This window comes from Pelodiscus sinensis, chromosome 15, assembly GCF_049634645.1.
Source record: "Pelodiscus sinensis isolate JC-2024 chromosome 15, ASM4963464v1, whole genome shotgun sequence".
Taxonomy (NCBI): Eukaryota; Metazoa; Chordata; order Testudines; family Trionychidae; genus Pelodiscus; species Pelodiscus sinensis.
This window is the reverse complement of record NC_134725.1, coordinates 40,641,259-40,660,363: the sequence shown is the minus strand read 5'-3', so window position 1 is coordinate 40,660,363 and position 19,105 is coordinate 40,641,259. Positions and strand designations below refer to the sequence as shown.

At 47.8% G+C, this 19,105-nt stretch overlaps 1 protein-coding gene across 4 annotated transcripts in view; it reads left to right on the top strand.

The window, feature by feature from the left end:
- LOC112544769 (transcriptional activator MN1) overlaps window positions 1–19,105 on the top strand; it is a 219,474-nt gene that overhangs the window by 124,105 nt on the left and 76,264 nt on the right. For 2 of the 4 annotated variants that reach the window (XM_075898906.1, XM_075898901.1), the window contains one exon: window positions 10,636–10,977. The exons of 1 other annotated variant lie outside the window; for it this stretch is intronic. In XM_075898906.1, the coding sequence (XP_075755021.1) occupies window positions 10,636–10,652 (17 nt within the window). In that variant the 3' untranslated portion in view covers window positions 10,653–10,977. Of the gene's footprint in view, window positions 1–9,886; window positions 10,002–10,635; window positions 10,978–19,105 lie in introns of those variants that run through there. One more of the 4 variants, XM_075898903.1, reaches the window with a different exon arrangement.

The window sequence follows — 19,105 nt, the reverse complement described above, 5'->3', positions numbered from 1 at the left end:
CCCCAGGCCAATCAGGGTCTGGTGGTGGGGGAGCACATGAAGCCTCCTCCCACCCTGTGAGGAGCATGTGGCGCTTTGAAGTGCCGCGGGCTACTCGCAGGGCTGGGGGAGGATGAAGAAAGCTTCATGCAGCTCCCCCGCCCCCAGGCCCTGATTGGCAAAGCCTCCTCCGCTCTCCCCCACCTCCCCCTGCCCCGCAAGCAGTGCGCGGCACTTCAAAGCACATATGCTCCTCGCAGGGTAGGAGGAGGCTTCGTGTGCTCCCCCACCACCAGCCAATGAAGGCCTGGGGTCGGGGGAGCACCCAAAGCCTTCTCCGCTCTGCCCCCTCCCTGCAAGCAGCGTGCGGCACTTGCAAGTGCTGCATGCTGCTCGCAGGGCGGGGGAAGAGTGGAGGAGAAGGCTTCGGGTGCTCCCCCGCCCCCAGATTCTAATTAGCTTAGGGGTGGGTGGGGAGCAGGGCCGCCGCAGGTCCAATCCACACACTTGGCGGGCTGGATCTGGCCTGCGGAGACCCTTTTGCCTACCCCTGGTCTTAGTGGTGGAGCTGTGTGTGATTTATAGAGATAAGGACATGTATATCCCTAACCTTAAAATTCGGTATTTTGTGTCTTGTCCTAGGTGTAGGTGTTACATTATTGTCTGTGCTACATATCCCCTTTCATTGAAATAGATCTGTGTCACTTTGCACTGCTTTCCTGTACTATGTTGTGCATAAGAAAGTTAACAAGAGTTCACCTAAGGTGTTTTTACAGGCTCCTCTCGTATCTGAAAACCGAACCACACGACAGTGCACTGCTTTGTTAGCTTAGGGTTGCACAGCAGCTTCTCTAGGTTTGCTGTTTTGAAAATAAAAAGCATTGGATTGATTGTTCAGAGTAAGGCTCCACTTACTAGCTGCAGGGACTTCGCAGCCCGATGTGAGTAGTAAAAACACCGCAACAAGGCGCTGTTACCCAGAGACCTGCCCTCTTGGCCCCACGGATCCCCTTTGTAATTAGGGCTGCACCTGGGCAGTGTCCCACCTTTGCTCTCCGGGCACAGCTCTAGCAGCTCTGCCTGCTCTGACCACCATTTCTCTTGGGCTGGCCTGGCTGTCATGTTGTTTGGCTCGATGCTGTTGGTCAGTGCTGCGGGATGTTCTCCCATGTTCATTGGACTAGGGGATATTCAAAGCAGCTACAGCATCAAACCTAAACCCTTTGCTTCAGATTGCATTGTAAAGGCGTCCATTGTAGATGAGACTCTAAACCAATTCAGAGAACAGCCCAACCTCTTCCAGTAGGATAAGATGCTTAGGCTTTTTCAAGAGCAAAGAAAAGGGTGCTGCAAACCATCATAATTTCACCAAGCATTTCCCCTTTCGAGCTGTAGCTCGGAACCCCTGGAATATCAGTTTCCAGATACCTTCTCTTCAGTGCTTTCCAGTTCAGTTCCCTCCCTGTCACCAGGCAGCCTAACCTGCAGCTGTCCTCTCTCCATTGCCTCAGCATGGCTTTGAGTCCCTGGGTGGGACATGCTGTCTCTACATAGAGCCGAGTGTTAAGGTAATGAAGTAGGAAGCAGTCATGCGTGCTGGTCTTATCTATGGATTTCTCATTCTCTCTTTCTCTCTGATATTTAAGGATTCCCCGGTGTCACTTATCTGTGATCAAATGGGGTAAAAGAACTGGACCAGTTGCTGAAAAGGAGGGCAGGTCCCTCGCTATTATTCATCTTTACTTGCAGAGTGAATACAGGGAAAATACAATGCCCAGTAGCAAGGAACCGGGAAGGGATGCTTGTGCCGGTCAAAGTAATGATAAATTCTCCCAGCCTCTGTCGTGTAATGTCTTCTGAAAAAGACATTGTTAATGCCTTGATCTTGTCTTCCGCAGAACTGTGGGTTTGGTTCTGTCTCTGCTGCATACTTTCAATGGGCCCTTCAAGTTACATGCTCTTTCTGTGCCCTAATTCTCCGCTGTACATGGGGTACTGATGCTGCCCACCTTGAGGGGCACTTGTAAGGGGGTGAGTTACTCAGGCATGGTGGAGATGAGCATGATGGAAAAGAAAGGGGCCCAGATGAGGCTTTGCCATGGTCTATGTCTACACCACAGAGAAAAGTCAGAAAAAGATACATAATTTTCAGGTTTTTTTTTTTCCAAAAGAGGCTTTTCTGAAATTTGGCCTGTCAATTAGGGCCAAATTTAGGAAAAAACTCCTCTTTTGGAACATCCCTTATTCCTTTCTTCAAGAGGAATACAGGGATGCTGAAAGAATGCATCTGCTTTTTTGGAAATTGTTCCAAAAAAGCAGATGCGTTCCTTGGACACAGCAGAGCTTTTCCGGGATACCTCCAGTATTCTGGAAACACTCTGCAGCCTGGACATAGTCATGGTCAGATTCTGTGCATCTCTCGTGCTCAGAGTTTACGTGGCCACCCAGCATGGCCTTGTCACACGTTTTACATGGCAACCTGAGCACCTGCCTTTAAAATCAATAGGAATGCCCTAGCCTGTCATGGACCCCAAGGAGTCTCCAGCAAAATGTGGTGTGTGCAGTTTCCCACTGCCTCCCCACGCATCTGGAACCTATTTCCAAAGGGTTCTCGAGCTCATCAATGTTTTGGGCAGCAGGATGTTCCGACAGCCCAGAAGACACAAACAGCTATTGTTTATGGGTGTGGGAGCTACTGCGTCTCATTGCTGACAGGGAGGATGCTGCTCTCCTTTCTTGAAATATTTCACATCAGTTTTGGATTGAAGCTAAACCTCTGCCCTGTGGTGTTATACTGTGTTTCCCACAGCACCAAGTCTGCAATGGAGAGGTTCATCCTGTTTAAATATATCTGCCATGCCATCTTTTAATGTGACCTTGGATACAAATGCTGCTGGTTTTCTGTAGCAGGAGAGTTACTGCTCTGTTTTCCTCCTCTGATACCCCGGGTGTCGACTTCATTTAAACAAAGTCATTCATTTTTTCCTTCAGCTGTCAGACTCCAGATCTGAAAGCCCCTCAAGACGCCACATAGTTCATTTCTATTTTGATAACATTGGCATCTGATGAGCTCCCTGGATGCAAAGGGTGCCTTTGCAAGGGCTGGGTAACTAGCACGGTATTTGTCAGGCATGCAATAAGCAGAGCCACCAACTTTAACAACTCTTTCAGCCAGGGGATAGGAAGTGGTTCCAGCCTAAAACAGCTTACCTCTTTACTGCCAAGCTAGCCATCGCTGCCCGGCGCCTTGTGCTTCCCTCGCCAAGACAGAGGATGGGACATAATCTTAGTGCCCAGGACAGTTGAGCAAGCGCCCTCTCACAAAGCTTATGGTTGAATTGCTATGGTTCAAAGAACAGCAAAAGCTTTCAGGAAGCTGAGCGACTCCCAGCTGCCCGGGCTCTCTTAACTCTGTTTTAGGCTCTGACTTGGGGGCTCCCACAGCTACTAGAATGATTCGTAGGTTTGGGGTCCTGCCTCCCCAGGGAGAGAGACAGTTCAGATGAGCTAGATCAGTGTTTCTCAGCCAGTGGTACAAGTACCCTTAGGGGTACTCAAGAGAAGTCTGGGGGTACATCCACACAACTGAAATTTGGAGAAAACTGAATTTTTGTTTTCAGTTTTACAGCGCTTTATTATTTTTGTACTTTTTACATCCAAAAATTTCATTGCCCGCCCGGCTACAATGAAGTTGTTTAAACAAATGTGTTGCAATGGTAGAAAAAAAAATGTGTCTCTGAAAACGGTAGGTACTGGGGGGACTTTTTTTTTTTAAAAAAGGGGCACTTTATTAAAAAAAGGTTGAGAAACACTGAGCTAGAGGAGTTGCCAGATAGGATTAGGCTGTAGTCTCTGCAGTCAGGGTCCTGCTCCTGGCTAAGCCGTGCCAGTGGTGGTGCGTTGGCTGGGGAGCTGGAAGCGTGGGGGTAATTCATGCTCTGCACCAGCTGACGCCCCACAGCAGGAGGACTAATCCTTGTAAGAAGGGACCCTTTCCATTCGTCTCTGTTGCCTGGGCCCAGTGCACTCTATCAGCTAAAACTCCCTCTCTCCTGGGCCTGGCTCTGTTCCTGCCCCAGGACCAGCTCTGTGTGCTGTGTCTTGCTTTCTTCTGTGGATTACGTTCATGCAATTGATTGGTTTGTTTGAAATAGCTCTGGCTTCTGTGTCATTGTTATTAGATGCTGCTGCATAATGTATTGATAGAAATATTGGCTGACTGGAAGAGGGGGGCATTGACTTTCACCTGTTAACCCTTTTCCTGCCCACACAGCCTCTTCCTGTTTGTACAGCACCACAGTTGTTCTTGCTTCTTTCTCCCGTACTGGAATCAGGCAGGTGGACTCTGGGGGCTGCTTGGAGGCCCAGTGGAGTGGGTGGGCAGGCAGAGCAGAGTGTGTCTCTGCCATGGTCTGTTGCAAACTGGGAGCTGTCAGCGACCCAGGGCCTGGTCTGCCCTCAGAGATGTGCTGCTCTCATAGGATGGAGCAGCTCTCTCCACTAGGGGCTTCTGTCCAGGATGGGGAAGAGAGAAAATGCTGTTTCCTCTAGGGAACCAGGCTTCCCTCTCTACCTGCCAAATGACACTGATAATTGTCAGGCTGTGGGGGTTGCTCCCCAGTTCCTTGCTTGGAACTGCTAATGTAAGGAAATCAGGCATTCGTCTGGGGACCCCAGGGTTGTAGTTTCAATCCCTGCCCACCTGTGAACAGCACCTTAACCCACCAGCTGCCCCATTAGGAAGGCAAGATAAGGGGCGCCCTGAAGGTAGGGTGGTGGGGTGGGGTGGGTTCTTGCTTTGGGTTCTAGTCTCCCCCTCGCCCTGGGGAAGGAGGGATAAGGGATGCCCTAAGGTAAGGTGGTGGGGTGGGTTCTGGCGTAGCCTCGGGGATAGGGCTTAGCTGCCTGGCAGTAGAGTAACAAAAGTCACTTCAGGGAGCTGCTGACCAGATTCTGCTGAACTCTGCTGTTTAAAAGATCAGAAACATGAAACCAGAACTTGCCAGTGAAAACAGGGTCTTTTACTCAGGATTTTATGCTGCCAAGGAGCCAGTTAGAGAGTCTACAATTGCTGCCTGCTGCTCCTGGTTCTACTATTACTGCTCCTCTTGCTAAATGGAGAGCTTGGCCAAGGCGCCAGGGCTCTGTCAGCCCTCCTTCCCCTGAGGGTGAGAGCTGCTGAGGCTGCAGCCAGCACATTTGCAACTGCTACAGACACCTGTTTGCTAGAACATAGGTGGGACCACTTGTTGGTTTCAGGTAGGTCACCTAGTCGGTATCAGATGGCATCCTACCATCTTGGTCCAGTTCTGAGCCAGCATCCCAGAGATATTCTCTGTTTGACTGAATTCTGCTTTTGTTGCTGGATGCCCAGATACAGCAAAAGATTACTGGTTCTGCATTACACTACAAGAACTGGGTAATAGCTAGTTACAGACCATCCTGAAATGTCTTCCCTCTCTCATGAGCTTTGCTGGCATTCTTGTGGATGTTAATTTCTGTTTGTGATGTCAGCATGGAGACAGGCCCCCAGGTCTTAGGTTCCCCATCCCTAGACCATTCTGGGTGTTTATCCATTAGAAGTTTTGCTGCTGTCAGCAACAGAGATCCACCCAGTTGTTAGAAGCTAGAAAGCTATAGCAACTGGACCATATAGACTCACAGACTAGAAAAGACTTTAAGGGATCTTATAGTCCAGTCCCCTGCTCTCAAGGCAGGACTAAATATTATCCCTGACAGGTGTCTGTCTAACCTGCTCTTATTAAACCTCCAGTGATGGAGATTCCACAACCCCCCTAGGCAATTTATTCCAGTGTTTAACCAAGTTTTTTCCTAATGTCCAGCCTAACCCTCCCTTGCTGCAGTTTAAGCCATTTGCTTCTTGTCCTGTCCTCAGAGGTTGAGGACAATTTTTCTCTCTTCCTCCTTATAACAGCCATTCTTCTCATTCGTCTCTTGGGCTCGGGTCAGGGAAATGAAAAAAAAAAGTTTGGCCAGCACTCAGGCTAGGCCTACACTAGACCAGGCAGGTCCGCTTAAGAACACCATCCAACTAAGCACAATGCATAGCTGGATTCAGCTTTCTTTACGCCTAGCTGCCATAGTTTCTACACTGTGGGAGGCTTACGAGAGCAGGCGCTTTGGTTGGCTTCCCTTATTCCTCACAGACTGAGGAGTACAGGACACAGGCGGGGGCTGCCCTCAGTGTTCACTTTGCGGGTCTACAGTAGACCCGCTAAATCGAATGCTGGAAGATTGACCTCCAGAGGGTCAATCTTTTCTGAAGTGTGGACACGCCCTCAGTGTAGTTCTCATTTATTGCCACTGTACTTCACTGAGCGAATGGATAACTTCTGGTAACACAGCAGAGCCCTTGGAATCAGCACCCTGCTGTGATACCACATGGATACAGTAAGGTGGGGGTGTCCACATTCTGGTTTCAGCAGAAGATCAGTGCGTGCATCCAAAGAGCAGAGTGTAGTTTTAGTTGGGACAGTGTGTGAAGGCAGCAGTGGGTGAACTTGAGGGTTTGGCTTTGGTGCATTTTGTACCTTGCCTGAATCCCCCAAATCTCTTGAGTACTGATTTGGGATGGACTTTCCTGTGAAATGATCAGAGCTGCCTTTAGGTCAGAAGTACCTGGGCTATTTGCCTTTCACCTAAGTGCTTCCAGGCTCCCCCTGAACCCAGGAAGACAGAAGGATTTGAGTACAGGTTGTCATCATCATTACAAAGCGGTGTGGATTTGCTCGAGCCATCACAAGGCCTTGTGTTGGTCTTCATTGCGCTGTCCACACTGGTTCCTCCTTCCAACTCACATCTCCCAAAACCTCAGAGAAAGTGTTGTGGGATGGATCTTTTCAGATGGGCAACTTCCTTCCTACAGGCATGTGAACTAGGTTTAGTTGAAATCATGCAGAGGCAGCTAACGTAAAGGTAGGGCCCAGTGCCTGCCTGTCGTGACAGTGTGTTGACAAACCTGTCGTGACAGTGTGGTGAGAAACGCGGTGAACCTCACAACAGGCCCCAGAAAGAGGAAGTTTAGCTCATTCTCTGGGGCTGAATGGGACACATTCAGTTTGGAGACACTCTGGCACTCGCGCCCGGCCTGTGATACAAGTGTTTCCATTGAGTTTAGTTTTCACTATTCCCCTTACTCTGGGAAGTGCATTGTAAGCCCCCCTGGGTTTGATTTTCCAGTAACCTGTGTTGCTTGCTTTGGTGTTAACAGTGGTTGTGGTCGCAGTTTGCTTTTCAGGTTGGCTTCTCTGCCATTGCAGAGAATGAGCAGTGCAGCCACTTGCCCGTTGCTATCTATAGGCCTGTCCTGTCATGAAGAAGTCGTTTCAGCCTGGAGCAGTCTGACATTGATGGCACTCCCTGATGCCCAGTCATGTGGTGTTTTGCTCTTCAGACTTGCTGCTGTTAAAGGGTAAATTCATCATTGAGGGGAACTTATGTGGGGGCCCTTATTTGAAGGAGGCTCTTATTGTATTTCCTCAGAGGTCATAGCTATATAGAGCATTTCTGGTGAGTTATGGCATGTGATAGGTTCATGCACCTTGGAAGATCCTTATCCAATGATGGCAGCAGCTATTTGACTTTCCATCTCAGCCCCATTACCATGAAAGGGTCAGAATTATAGCTGGGATGTGTCTCCAACTGCTGCTGCCAGGCTCTGCAAATCAGCGACTGTTTTCTTTAGAGACAGTAAAGGAGGAAATCAGCTTTGGCCAGCTCTGGTCTTTCATCTCTCCCTGCTAATCCTGCCTCAGGGTTAGTGCTCTGTGTCAGAGCAGGGATTCCTTACTTCACAACATCCTTTCCAGCAGCTCTGTTTTTCTTGGACATCTTTCTAGCTCTAGGAGAGATCCATTTAGTAAAGGGGTCAAGAGCCAGTTTTGCTCATGTGCTGACACTCAAGCAAGAGGTAATAGGTATGGATGCTTTGTGGTTTGAGTAAGATACCTTATGAGTCAAATTCTGCTGTCAGGTTCACCCATGCAACTCCACTGATTCCACTTCAGTGACCTCTCCAAATATATACTCCCACACACATCCCGACTCCCACACCTCTCTATCCACCTCTTCACAGAATTCTGCAGTCTGGCAGCTCGTGATTAATTTGCCAAAGAGGATGATGGTCTGTTCTCTGGCTGAATTGGCACTGATTGCCTGGACACTACAAACCCCTCTGCCATTTTCAGCAGAAGGTTTTACCTACATAATTTATAAACATTTTGTCCCCACTACTTTGTTTATTGCTGTATTATTCTGCCATTGTGTATCTCTTGAGGTCCCTTCCAGTCCTAATATTCTATGATCTGTTATCGCCAGCTATAAAATCCCTCTATAGACAAGGAATTTGAAAAATATCAGACTGATTATATGTATGGATAATATTGTTTTCCTTCTTCTAATCAAGTTCCTTGTTCAGTGTTTGATGAAAGTGACCCTGTTACTCTTTATCCTCATCACGTGATAGTTTCCATTACTTCTCCTGGGCGACAATTCCACAGCCTTATGGTTTTTATTGCCTGTGTGGTACTTATTGTATATAGCGCAATAGGTGTGTGTGGTTCTTAGAAACAGGAAGGTAAAACTTCTTGCCCCAAGAACTTTAAAACCTTAATTTGAACAGAAGCAGAACAAACAGTGTAAAGGGATGCAGGCAATTTGGACCCTAGCCATTAAAATAAATTGTAAGAGTTGCCGGTAGTTTTATGTGCTTCGTTTGCTGCTCAGTTCTTCTGCCAGTTCTTGTGGTTTTAAAAATCAGATTCTCCTACTTCCAAAATGTTTCCCCTGCACATTTGCTGTGTGAAAGATCCTGATAAACAGCAGGGGGAATTGACTAACTGGGCAGGGAAACAACATGACTGTCTGTATACAGGAGCAGAGAAAAATGTTTTTCTCTTTTTTTCATTTTAGCGATGTTGATTTTAATTTAAAGTAGTGGAAGATTTTAAAATGTAGAAGGATGTCTGATTCATAAGCTGATCTTGTCCCTTTAAAGGAGAATGTGTGAAACTCAATTACACCTGTGTATCTTCCTTGTGTAAAACTGGAAAGGAGCTTGGAGTTTAGGTGACCAATTATTGAACAAAATGTGAATCGGGACCTATTAATGATGATAATTATTATTAGACTTCACCTTTATAGACTGGCTTCATCTAGAAGGACCTTAAAGATCTTTATAAACTGTGTACTGGGTGCAACCTATTGAGATGCCGAGAGACATTAGGAGATGCCCAGCGATTATGTGGATGAGGAATAACCTCCTTTCAGCAGGATATTGCAGATGGGAGTATGTTGCCTTCAGTGATTGTAACAACATCTGGAATTTTTTAATTTAAAAAAATAGACCATAATTAGGAAAACCAGAGTTCTGAAAACCTCAGAAAGGCAGCTTGGGCTATTTACCCTGAGTATCTTGGCTTAGCAGGAAATTTGGAAGCAATTAGAAAATACAAAGTCATCTATTGATGGGATACCTGAGATCACAGCTTTATTCATCACCACAGATGACTTGTTTTGGCTAAACTAGTGCATCGTATACAAAACCCAATGGTTTTTCCAGGAGCACATTGGGGGGGAGGACAGGAGGGAGGGAGGATGTCACTTAGTATAGATGTTGAATTTTATTCACGCTTTCATTTTCAAACCAATGCCCATGGATCCAAACCACAGACTTTGCGCTGCAAGGAAGAAAAGCACTGGACATCTCCAACCCACTTCAAAGCTGCTTGATGCAGAAACAGACCGAAGGTGTTTGGTAGGAGGTGTCATGAAGGGGTCACCACCTCACTTTCTCCTGAGCTACAAAGTCATTTCTGCCTGAATTATCTGAACGATGTGATCTATGATTGCCAATTAAATCAATTCAAACCAATCCCTTGTATCATAGGGAAGAAGAGGGCAAATCCAGCTGTGAAACATGAGAGAATGGAGACTCTGCCACTTAGATTCACACAAAAGAAAACATAAAACACATCAGAAGCTGGAGAATTCTGGGCAAGAAGGTACTTTACATTCTGTGGAAATTTTTTTTCTAAATTCCAGGAAAACACTTGGAGCTCTGGCCTCTGGAAACAAATGCAAATGGTAAGGTAGTTTTAAAACTGTGCACAGGAGATGCTCAGACAGAAAATTCAGGTCCAGGAGTTGGTAACAGGATTTATGCAGTAATGCCAACACACTGCTGGAAATGTACCCACTCAAATAGCCCTGGAGTGTACATCTCAGCCTAACGGGTCTGGAGCTCAGCTTTTCTGCTTGGGATTCCTGGGTGCTTAATGACAGAAATGATACTCTTTGGTAGCAGTAGAGATGTGTATAGCCAACCCAAATACAGACTATCCTTCCAAAGTGTTGTAAGTGAGGGAAAAGTAATCCTTAAACCAAAATATCACCAGGCTATTTAGTGATTCTTCAACTGTTATACACACAACAACAAATAAATGAAGGATTAGATAGTGTCTCCATGTGCCGGCAAATTCTTCTCATCCTTTCCTTACCCAAAGAAAGGGCAGACCTAAGGCTGTTTGGATTAGCACAGTGTGCTGCGACGGTGGGTCCTTTCCAAAGCACTGCCCTTTGTGTAATCTGATTGCAGCAGAAAACACATGTAAATGTTTTGCTCCTTCTTTTTCCTAGTGGAGAAGATATCTTGATTAAGAAGCAATGCCGAGGATTGTGGACAAGAGGAGGCACAAGCAGTTTCCCGCACAGGTGTTAATAGGTGCCAAGACTGTCAAATGAAGTATTTGATTTAGTATAGTGGCAGGAGACAGTTATTGCCACGCACACCTACAATCACATCTCTAGTACAAGTGAACTTGACTCCTGCCATTCCCATGCAATGGCAGTATGCGCTAAAGTGGAGCATCTCTGTCTCAGCACAAGTCAGCATTGCCGCTTCCTCCTTGGACAGTACAGCTTCCTTGAGTCTGTCTTCTTGCTAGAGATGATACCCTGCTACTAAATTCATTTCTGGTTCTCCTCTTTGCCAAGTGCATCGAATCTGTGCAGGGAACTGGAGATCTACCTGGAGTGCTAACCATCCTGCCAGTAGTCTGACTCCCCCAACTCCTGCCTCTCATGCCTGGCGCCTCCCTATAGCTAGCGTGTCATATGTGTGAGCATATTCTGATACAAAGCCAGGGTTGGAATTTGGATTCCTACTTGCTATACCAATCTGCTTCATTGGCTATCCCATCTCCTGCTGTGCCACGTTAGACCACTGGCCCCTTTAGCCCCATACCTTGTTTATGTATCACTGGAAAGGTGCTTAATGCTTTGCAGATGGTGAGAATACAAGGTCTCTGTCTGGACATCTGACACCTACATTCGATAATGTACAGAAAAAGGGGGACGGGAGGGCTGTGCCATAAAAGCCCAGGGATGGAGCTATGGGTATGTTTGGTAGTTGTGATTGAGGGGTACCCAGCAGCTTGATAACTTGTGTTCCAGGGCGGCACAGGGGAGGGGACAGCAGGAATCTGACAGGAAGAGCATTCCTTCCCCTAGGAGAAGAGGAAAGGTGTCCATTTGGAGAAGGGCACCAGGATGTACTCTGCTTCCCAAGGGCAGCCTAAAGGGACACCTTGATCCCGGGCCAGGATTGGCAGCACTCACTTTCCGTCCACAGGGCAGGAGGGCCCCTATGGAAAGGAAGAGGCCAGACATAGTCCTCAGGATAGCTCAGCAGGATGGAAAATGGCAGAGAAGATGGATGAATGTGTTATTGTTGCCCCCTGTGGCCCCTCTAGCAGCTACTCACAGTTTGGGGCTTGTGCATGTTTCAGCTGGGAATTGAAATCTCTGGTCATTCAGTATTTGGGTGCTGCAATTTTGTTTATTGATAAATAACGTACAAAGCTGGCTGGCTGTGGCCAAATAGCAAGAAACCGCTTCTTTTGCTCGCAGCACCACAAATGCTCTTTCTAGCCTGCACCTTTGCCCAAAACCTCTACCAGGATTTTTCCAGGGTCCTTCGAGCTGTGTCGCTCCCTCAGTCTGTTATTGTCTGACGTCAGTTTCTGAGATCTCTCTCTGCACATATTCTACGGTTCACATATACCTTGGCTATGTCGATACTTATGCAGAAGTTTGAATTAAGATGGACAACTCCAGCTGGTATGTATGGTCATGCCAATTTTCTTCCACAATTTGATCTGAGGAATTGGGTCTGGCCCACGAAAGCTTGTCACCTAATAAACCATCTTGTTAGTCTTTAAAGTGCTGCATAGTCCTGTCTTTTGTTTCAGCAAGACCAGACTAACATGGCTACATCTCTATTACAACTCCAGCTACGTTATTTTCAAGAGGCCAATGGGAGCAGTGTTGATCTTCTGGGAAGTGAAGACCTTAGCTTCAATGGCACACAGCTTGCGGCAGTGTTAGCTGAAGGGTGAGTTCACAGGTATTAATCTCAATGGGTTTTTAATCAACCCAGCTCATAACATTAATTTCTAGCATCTATTGCCATTGCCATTCAGGGTTCCCAATATAAAAAAAAAACTTTAAACCCTACATCAGATCACCCAACCTCACCAGTGGCCCTAGATGTGACATGCTGTAGCTAGGGTTCAGTACCTCACCCCAGCTACCTGGCTGCATGTAGAGCCTTTATGGACAATGCTAGTGGAACACAAGGCTGATGACTCCATGTTCTGTGGAATCAATGTGTGTGAATCTGCCCCTACCATGTTAATGAGTCCACACCCCTGACAGCCCCATGAGGAAGACCCAGCAGGCAGAAGAGCCTCTCATTGCACGGGTGTCTCTGGGCTCTGTTCTTGGGAGGAAAGGGGGGTTGTTTGAGTTCCTTCGTGTTGTTTTCTTGAGGAGCGGAGAGCCTGCTACCTGCACATCCCGAGGGTGCAATGACACCTTGCTGCTCTCGCATACATCTCAAAGCCCAGGCCAGGCTTCTCTACACCCCACAGCCCTACAGGTGGACGGCCCTGCCCTATGTGGTATCTATGGTAAATCAACAAAGGTCAACAAAATGGGCCCAATGTCAGCAATGTGCTAATGGTATGTCCTTATGCATCCTCTTCATCAATCCCTGCTGGACTCACAACCCGGTGGGAGAGCCTGGCCCTTCAGTGAGCTGCATATCCCAGGTGTGAGCTGGTTGTCTTCCAGGGGCTGTTACTGGGGGGCTGGGCCTGGCTGTGCACTGCTAGTGTTAATGGGGTGGGAGTGAGAAGGGGGTAAAGCAGCTCATCTTGGATGGCTGTTTGGTTTTTTCCCCCCAAAGATGCTGTTTGTATTGATAGATTTTTGGATGATGCGCTAACAAAAAAAAAAAAAAATCAATGTCCCACTGATTGTACCAGGAAGGGCAGTCGATTGGTGAAAAAGCTGCAGCAGGCATATTGGGAAATAGATTTTTCTGCCCTCCAGACATTAGCTTTAAATTCTTTGAAATGAGGGGAAAACAATCTGTGTCAGAAATGAAAAAGTAAGGAAGTTAATGTGTGCCTCTTTTTCCACTTTTTATTGTTGGTTTCCAGGATGCTTTTGGAGCTGCATGGGGACCTTGACCAGTGAGTTCCATTTGCAGGTCCTGTTTTATCTGCCTCCCTCTGGCTATGTCCACACTACAGAGTTTTTTTGGAGCTTCCACACCTCCAGCAGGTTTTTGCACAAAAAACTCAAAAGAACAAAAGGGTTTTTCTGGCATAGGTATTCCTCATTCTATGAGGAAGAACGCCTTTTCCGAAAGAGCTCTTTTGCACAAAGGTGTGTGTGGATGGGGAAGAGGGCTTTTTTGCGCAAAAACAGGAAAGAGGAAAAAGCACAGGTGCCCTGGTGGCCATTCTGTGGATAGATATCAGAACTTACTTTTGAGAGAGTGTCCATACAGTGTGGACGCTCTCTTTCGCAAAAGCGCATCGCTTTTTTGATGTGCTTTTGCAGTGTGGACGCTGTCTTGCGCATGAAGTTTTTGCAGAAGATCTCTTCCAATAAAAGCTTCTTGCTCAAGGAGCCTGCAGTCTAGACATAGCATCAGTCAGGGTCATTCAAATGTATTCAAGGCTAATGTAGTCATTCAAACTTGCAAATGAAGCCCGGGATTTAAATATCCCGGGCTTTATTTGCATGTTCCTGGGCGCCACCATTTTTAAATGCCAGGTAGTTCGGACTCCCTGCCTGTGGCTACACACGGCACAGGCTAGGTAGTTCGAACTAAAGCCCCTACTTCAGACTACCATTACTCCTCATTGCCTAGCCCATGCTGCGTGTAGCCGCAGGCAGGGAGTCCGAACTACGGGGCATTTAAAAATGGCGGCACCCGGGAACACGTAAATAAAGCCCGGGATATTTAAATCCCAGGCTTCATTTGCAAGTTTGAATGACTTCATTAGCCACCCTCGTTCGAACTAGGGTGGCTAGTGTAGACATATCCTCAGGGAGGGCAGAATTTCAGTATATTAATCTATAGATGTGTCAACCCGGGGAAATACACATTCCTCAGTGTCCCCCAGCCTAAGTGCAGGGGCCTCAGCGGTTCTAAGTAACCCATCACTACATGCAGTAGATACAGCTGCTTGAGAACACTGTTGACATTTTTGTTGCTAAGGGCAGATGTGGGGCAAAGGGTTCTGTAAGTTTGTTGTTGAAAGCTGCAACAACCTAGTATTTTCAAAGGGGCTGCTCTTTGAGGTCATTTGCTCTAGGGCAGTAATGAGCAATTATTTAGGGGGAAAACAACATGAAGCATTTGTGAGCTCCTCAGTCCTTAAAAAGGTTGATAGGCAATAGACACACGTGCACACACGTTCACAACCCCCCACTTAGCCACCCAGGGCAGTCTGCTCAACCTGGAAACAGTGAGTGCCCAGCATCTGGTGAGCTCCCTTGGTTATCAGCTCTCCCAGGGAAAAGCAGAGCAGGAAATTTAATGCTGTTTTTTTTTTCTGCTTTGGATAATTGTGCCTCAGCCTTTCCAAACAAAATGCCTCTCTCTACCTTTCTTTCCTGTGGGACCACTTGTACCCAGTCCTTTGGGTGGTCTTTTATTGCAGGTTTTTATCCATGCTGTGGTTTGACTATAGGCATGTCTCCAGAGAACTGAAAAACTTCTGCTTGCTCTGTCCTGCTGTAGAGAGAAAATGGAACTCCCAGAGCCTTACTGAGATAAAATAAAAAAGAGGGAAGAAAATGAAGAAACCTTAAATAACAGGAGGGCTTTTCATCCCCAACGAGCTGGAGGTTTGATTTCTACTTGCTTTTGGCAGCTGCCTGCATGAGATCCTTGTAAACATGTGCACACTACAGAGCCATGCATACATTGGCTTGCAAGCACGCCTGTGTAGAATTACCACTCTAGACTGCCTGATCCTGCTGATGGGGTCACATACCTGGGCAGGGCTCTTTGAACACAATTTTCACTTTCTAATCCTGACTGCGCCATTAAGAGAGTCAAAGGTGGAAAAGGCTTGTTGGATCCCACCAAGAGAAGAGACTGCTATCCATGCTAAATAATCTAGTTCCTGAGACTTCGTGGGAGCCTAGTTCGGTCCAGGGGCTGTTCGCAAACTTTGGCCACACATATTTTACAAGGTTTTGCCAGCATAGAAACGTTTGGAAGTATGGAAAAAATCACCTCCTTGAGTCATTGCTATACCAGCAAAACCCCAGCTTCAGACGCAGCTGATACCAGCATAAGACTCTTGTTCCCAGTGTGGCTCATGTTGTCTGGGGAGATGGTTTGACTGTACCATCAGAAGAATGCCTTTTGCTGGTATAAGCTGTGTCTCCACTGGTGGGCTTTGCTAGTGTAGTTGTAGCCCTTAGTCTTGTAGGCTGAATGGCTTGATGAAAGCAACTGGACAACAGAGAAATCTGCCTGAACATTGCCGCTGCTTGACACCCTCATCTGCAAACCCCTTTTGCAGGGGAAAGAGGCTTAGGGAAGCATGCCTGTGCTGAGGGATCCCGAGGGTAGCTGTAGGGTCATGGGGTTGGAAATCCCGAGAGTGTCTATAGGGCAATCCACATGGACACCCATACCACACCAGGGGCCTTTGCCATATCTCCTCTCTCAGTGACTTGACAGAAGTCTGTGAGGACAGGCTTTGCCCGTTTCTTACAGGGGAGAAACGTGTGGTCTCTGGCATTTTGCCTTCCAAGGACATTGTCTTCAGTCACTTTTGTTATTTTCAGCCACTCCTCCCCTAGAAATAGGCCAATTCCACCTCCAGGAGCTCATAACATAAGAACAGCAGACTGGGTCAGACCAAAGGTCCATCTAGCCAAGTGTTCTCTCTGTCGACAGGGGCTAACTCCAGATACCCCAGAGGGAGTGAGCAGAACAGGGAATCTTCAAGTGATCCCTCTCCCATCACCCATTCCTAGTCTCTGACAGAGGCTAGGGACACCATCCCTGCCCATCCTGGCTAATAGTCATTGAAGGACCCAACCTCCATGAATCTAACTAGCTCTTTTTGAACCCTGTTAAAGTCCAGGCCGTCACAACACTTTCCACTGACTTCCTGTGCTTCTGAAAGTCTCACTGGTTCCCAGGGTAATCTCAGCCCATGGTGGAGCTCTCAGCCAGCCCTCTAAGAACTGGGCAGTACTTTACAGTCTGCACACTGCCACTCAAGAGTTTTTACAGTGAGAGAAGCAGCCCACTGCTCACTGAAGAGCCAGGCAGGACTCTGGGTCTTGCTGCTGCCTGGTGGTCAGATGGCCTTTGTCCATGAAGGGCTGGATTGTCCAAGAGCTCAGCATGGCGAGTGCTGGCCATCTGAATCTATCGATCACTCGCTTGTCTTGTGTGTGCCCATCTGATGAACAGAGACAGAAGAAGAGAGGAGAGGGCTGGTCACTCTATATGTTTCAGAACAAGATGCAAAACAAATGTGTCACCCAGTTATTGGTGTTCTGCATCAAAGGGACATGAAATGCTTTTTACCTGCCAATGCCTGAGGCTCTGTGTTTCATCTGCAACAGTTAAAAGCATCACTAACACCTAGGAGAGACAGAGGGCACGCTGCTGGCCTTGCTCTGGAGTGGCGTGAAATCATCACCCTTAGCTGTAGGGGGCAGCATGAAAACCCATCCTCAGCCTTAATAGTGACAGGATAGTCTAAGGGGGGTATTCGTGTATGTGTGTGTGTATGTGTGTTGGGTAGGATGGTGAGCAAGCAAGATTAGATTATGCAGCTGGCAAGCCATTGAAAGTATTTTAAAAAGTATAAATATGTAAAAGAATAGGAACATGCTTTCCCCAAGAGTCCCTCAGGGGTGGCTGCTGACTGCTTCTGTCATGGCAGAGGTGGGTTGCAGGGAAGGAGCTGAAAGAGGATAGGGTAGGGACTTTGCAGATTAGAGGGTGCTTTGTGTATGTGGGGCAGTGTGCGTCAAAAAATGCAGACAACCTGGGGGGAAGTGACCAAATGGGTGACCAAGGTCACATATACCATGTGTGCAGAGATGGTATCCATGTGACAGATAAAGGTGCCACATAACTGGGAAATGTGTCACAGGTCTGTGGTCCCTGTCACCTGCTCACTAATCCATCTCCCTGGGACATGCTGTAAAACAAACAAGGACTGGTCCCATAAACAGAGAGGTTCTCTGCTTGCAGGCAAGATAGTCCCTATCTGTCTATAGTAACAGAGCACTTGCAGCTCATTAGCATTAATGCAGAGTGGGGTGTAAGCATGGGAGACCGGAATCAGGCATGTTGTTTGGAGTGGTGTGAAAGGGAGAGAAGAAGCAGCATTTTTGCTAGCCGTGCCAAGCATGTTGCCTTTAATCCTCCGTCCCCTCAAAAAGCATTGACTCTGGCCCTCCTCAAAGGCCACAGACGCAAAGGTGTTAGACTGACCACATAGGATGGGGGCAAAGCACTTCTCCCTTCTGGGCCTTCACACAAGCTCTGATCTGACCTGCTCTTGCCTGTTATCCAAACTAGTCTGGGGCCAAGCTGCCCAGAGATCAGGCTCTTCAGCACGAAAGCCTGAGCAAACAAGGCCCTGGTTAAAAGAAGGGATCTGCAGGCAAAGTGTTCTCCAACCCCTAGCAGGAACACAGCATTACTTCCCTGTCACAGACCTCGTCTCCTTTACAGGCGGAGAGAGGTGCTCACATGCAGGTCTTTGGCTGGGAAACCTGCGGCTCACCCTGCCTGCCTTGGGAAGGGGCAGGAATGTCTCGTCCACTCTTTGTGCCTTTGCAGATCTCCTGTCTAGCTGTCTTCTCCTCTTGCTGACTTGTAAGACCCCAGCCTGCTGGCCTCCACAGGGCACTAAGCGAGTTAGTATGGAGGATGCTCACAGACTCTCTTCCATGAAACACAGCATAGTTCAGAGCTCTGAGGCAGAGAGCTGACACAAAGCAGCTCTCACTCTGGGAAAGCTTCCAACGCGGGACCCAGCTGGTCACCAGAATCCTTTGGGTTCCAATTGCAGCCTTCCATGCTGAAACCTACCAAGTAAGTTTCCAGCTTTCAGGTGGGCTGCATGGCTGGAGGTGGGGAAACATGGGGCCATTCAGCTCTGAATGTGGACACTTGAGTTATGTTGGTAAGTGCGGTCAGTCGCTCTCTGCTTGCACCCTAGTGCAGCCATCGCCTGTGCATGCTTCTCCACACACCACTGCCATTGCTCCTCAAGACTGATCTGCACCATCCAGGCAGTTCCCCTCCCCCAGTCAAGCATGCACCTCGATCTTGAGCACATCTCCCCTCCCCCCCAGTATGGGACCAGTATGTGTTGCAGGAGCAGCCAGAAACCCCACAGGAAGGACCCTGTTCTGCTGAGCGCTGCATAGGCACATGGAAAGATGTGGTCCCTGCCCCAAAGATCTGCCAATGCACTGAACAGCAACCAAGCCAGCAAGAGTTGAGTGCTGTGTGTGATCAGCTTGGAACATGGTGATCCGGAGCGCAGCTCCCAGCACCTCTGCCCAAGGGGGCTTTGGACTCTGTTTTAACAAACACTTTTTTAGCATTCAACTCACAGAGCCCAGCCAGCACCAACTGCAGCCTCTCGGACTGCGCAGCAGCCTGCCCCTCCATCTCCAAACAGGACAAAGCAGAGACACAGCAAGCCTGGCTTGCAGCCTGAACTCATGTACATCTTCATCAGCATTACAGCCTGAG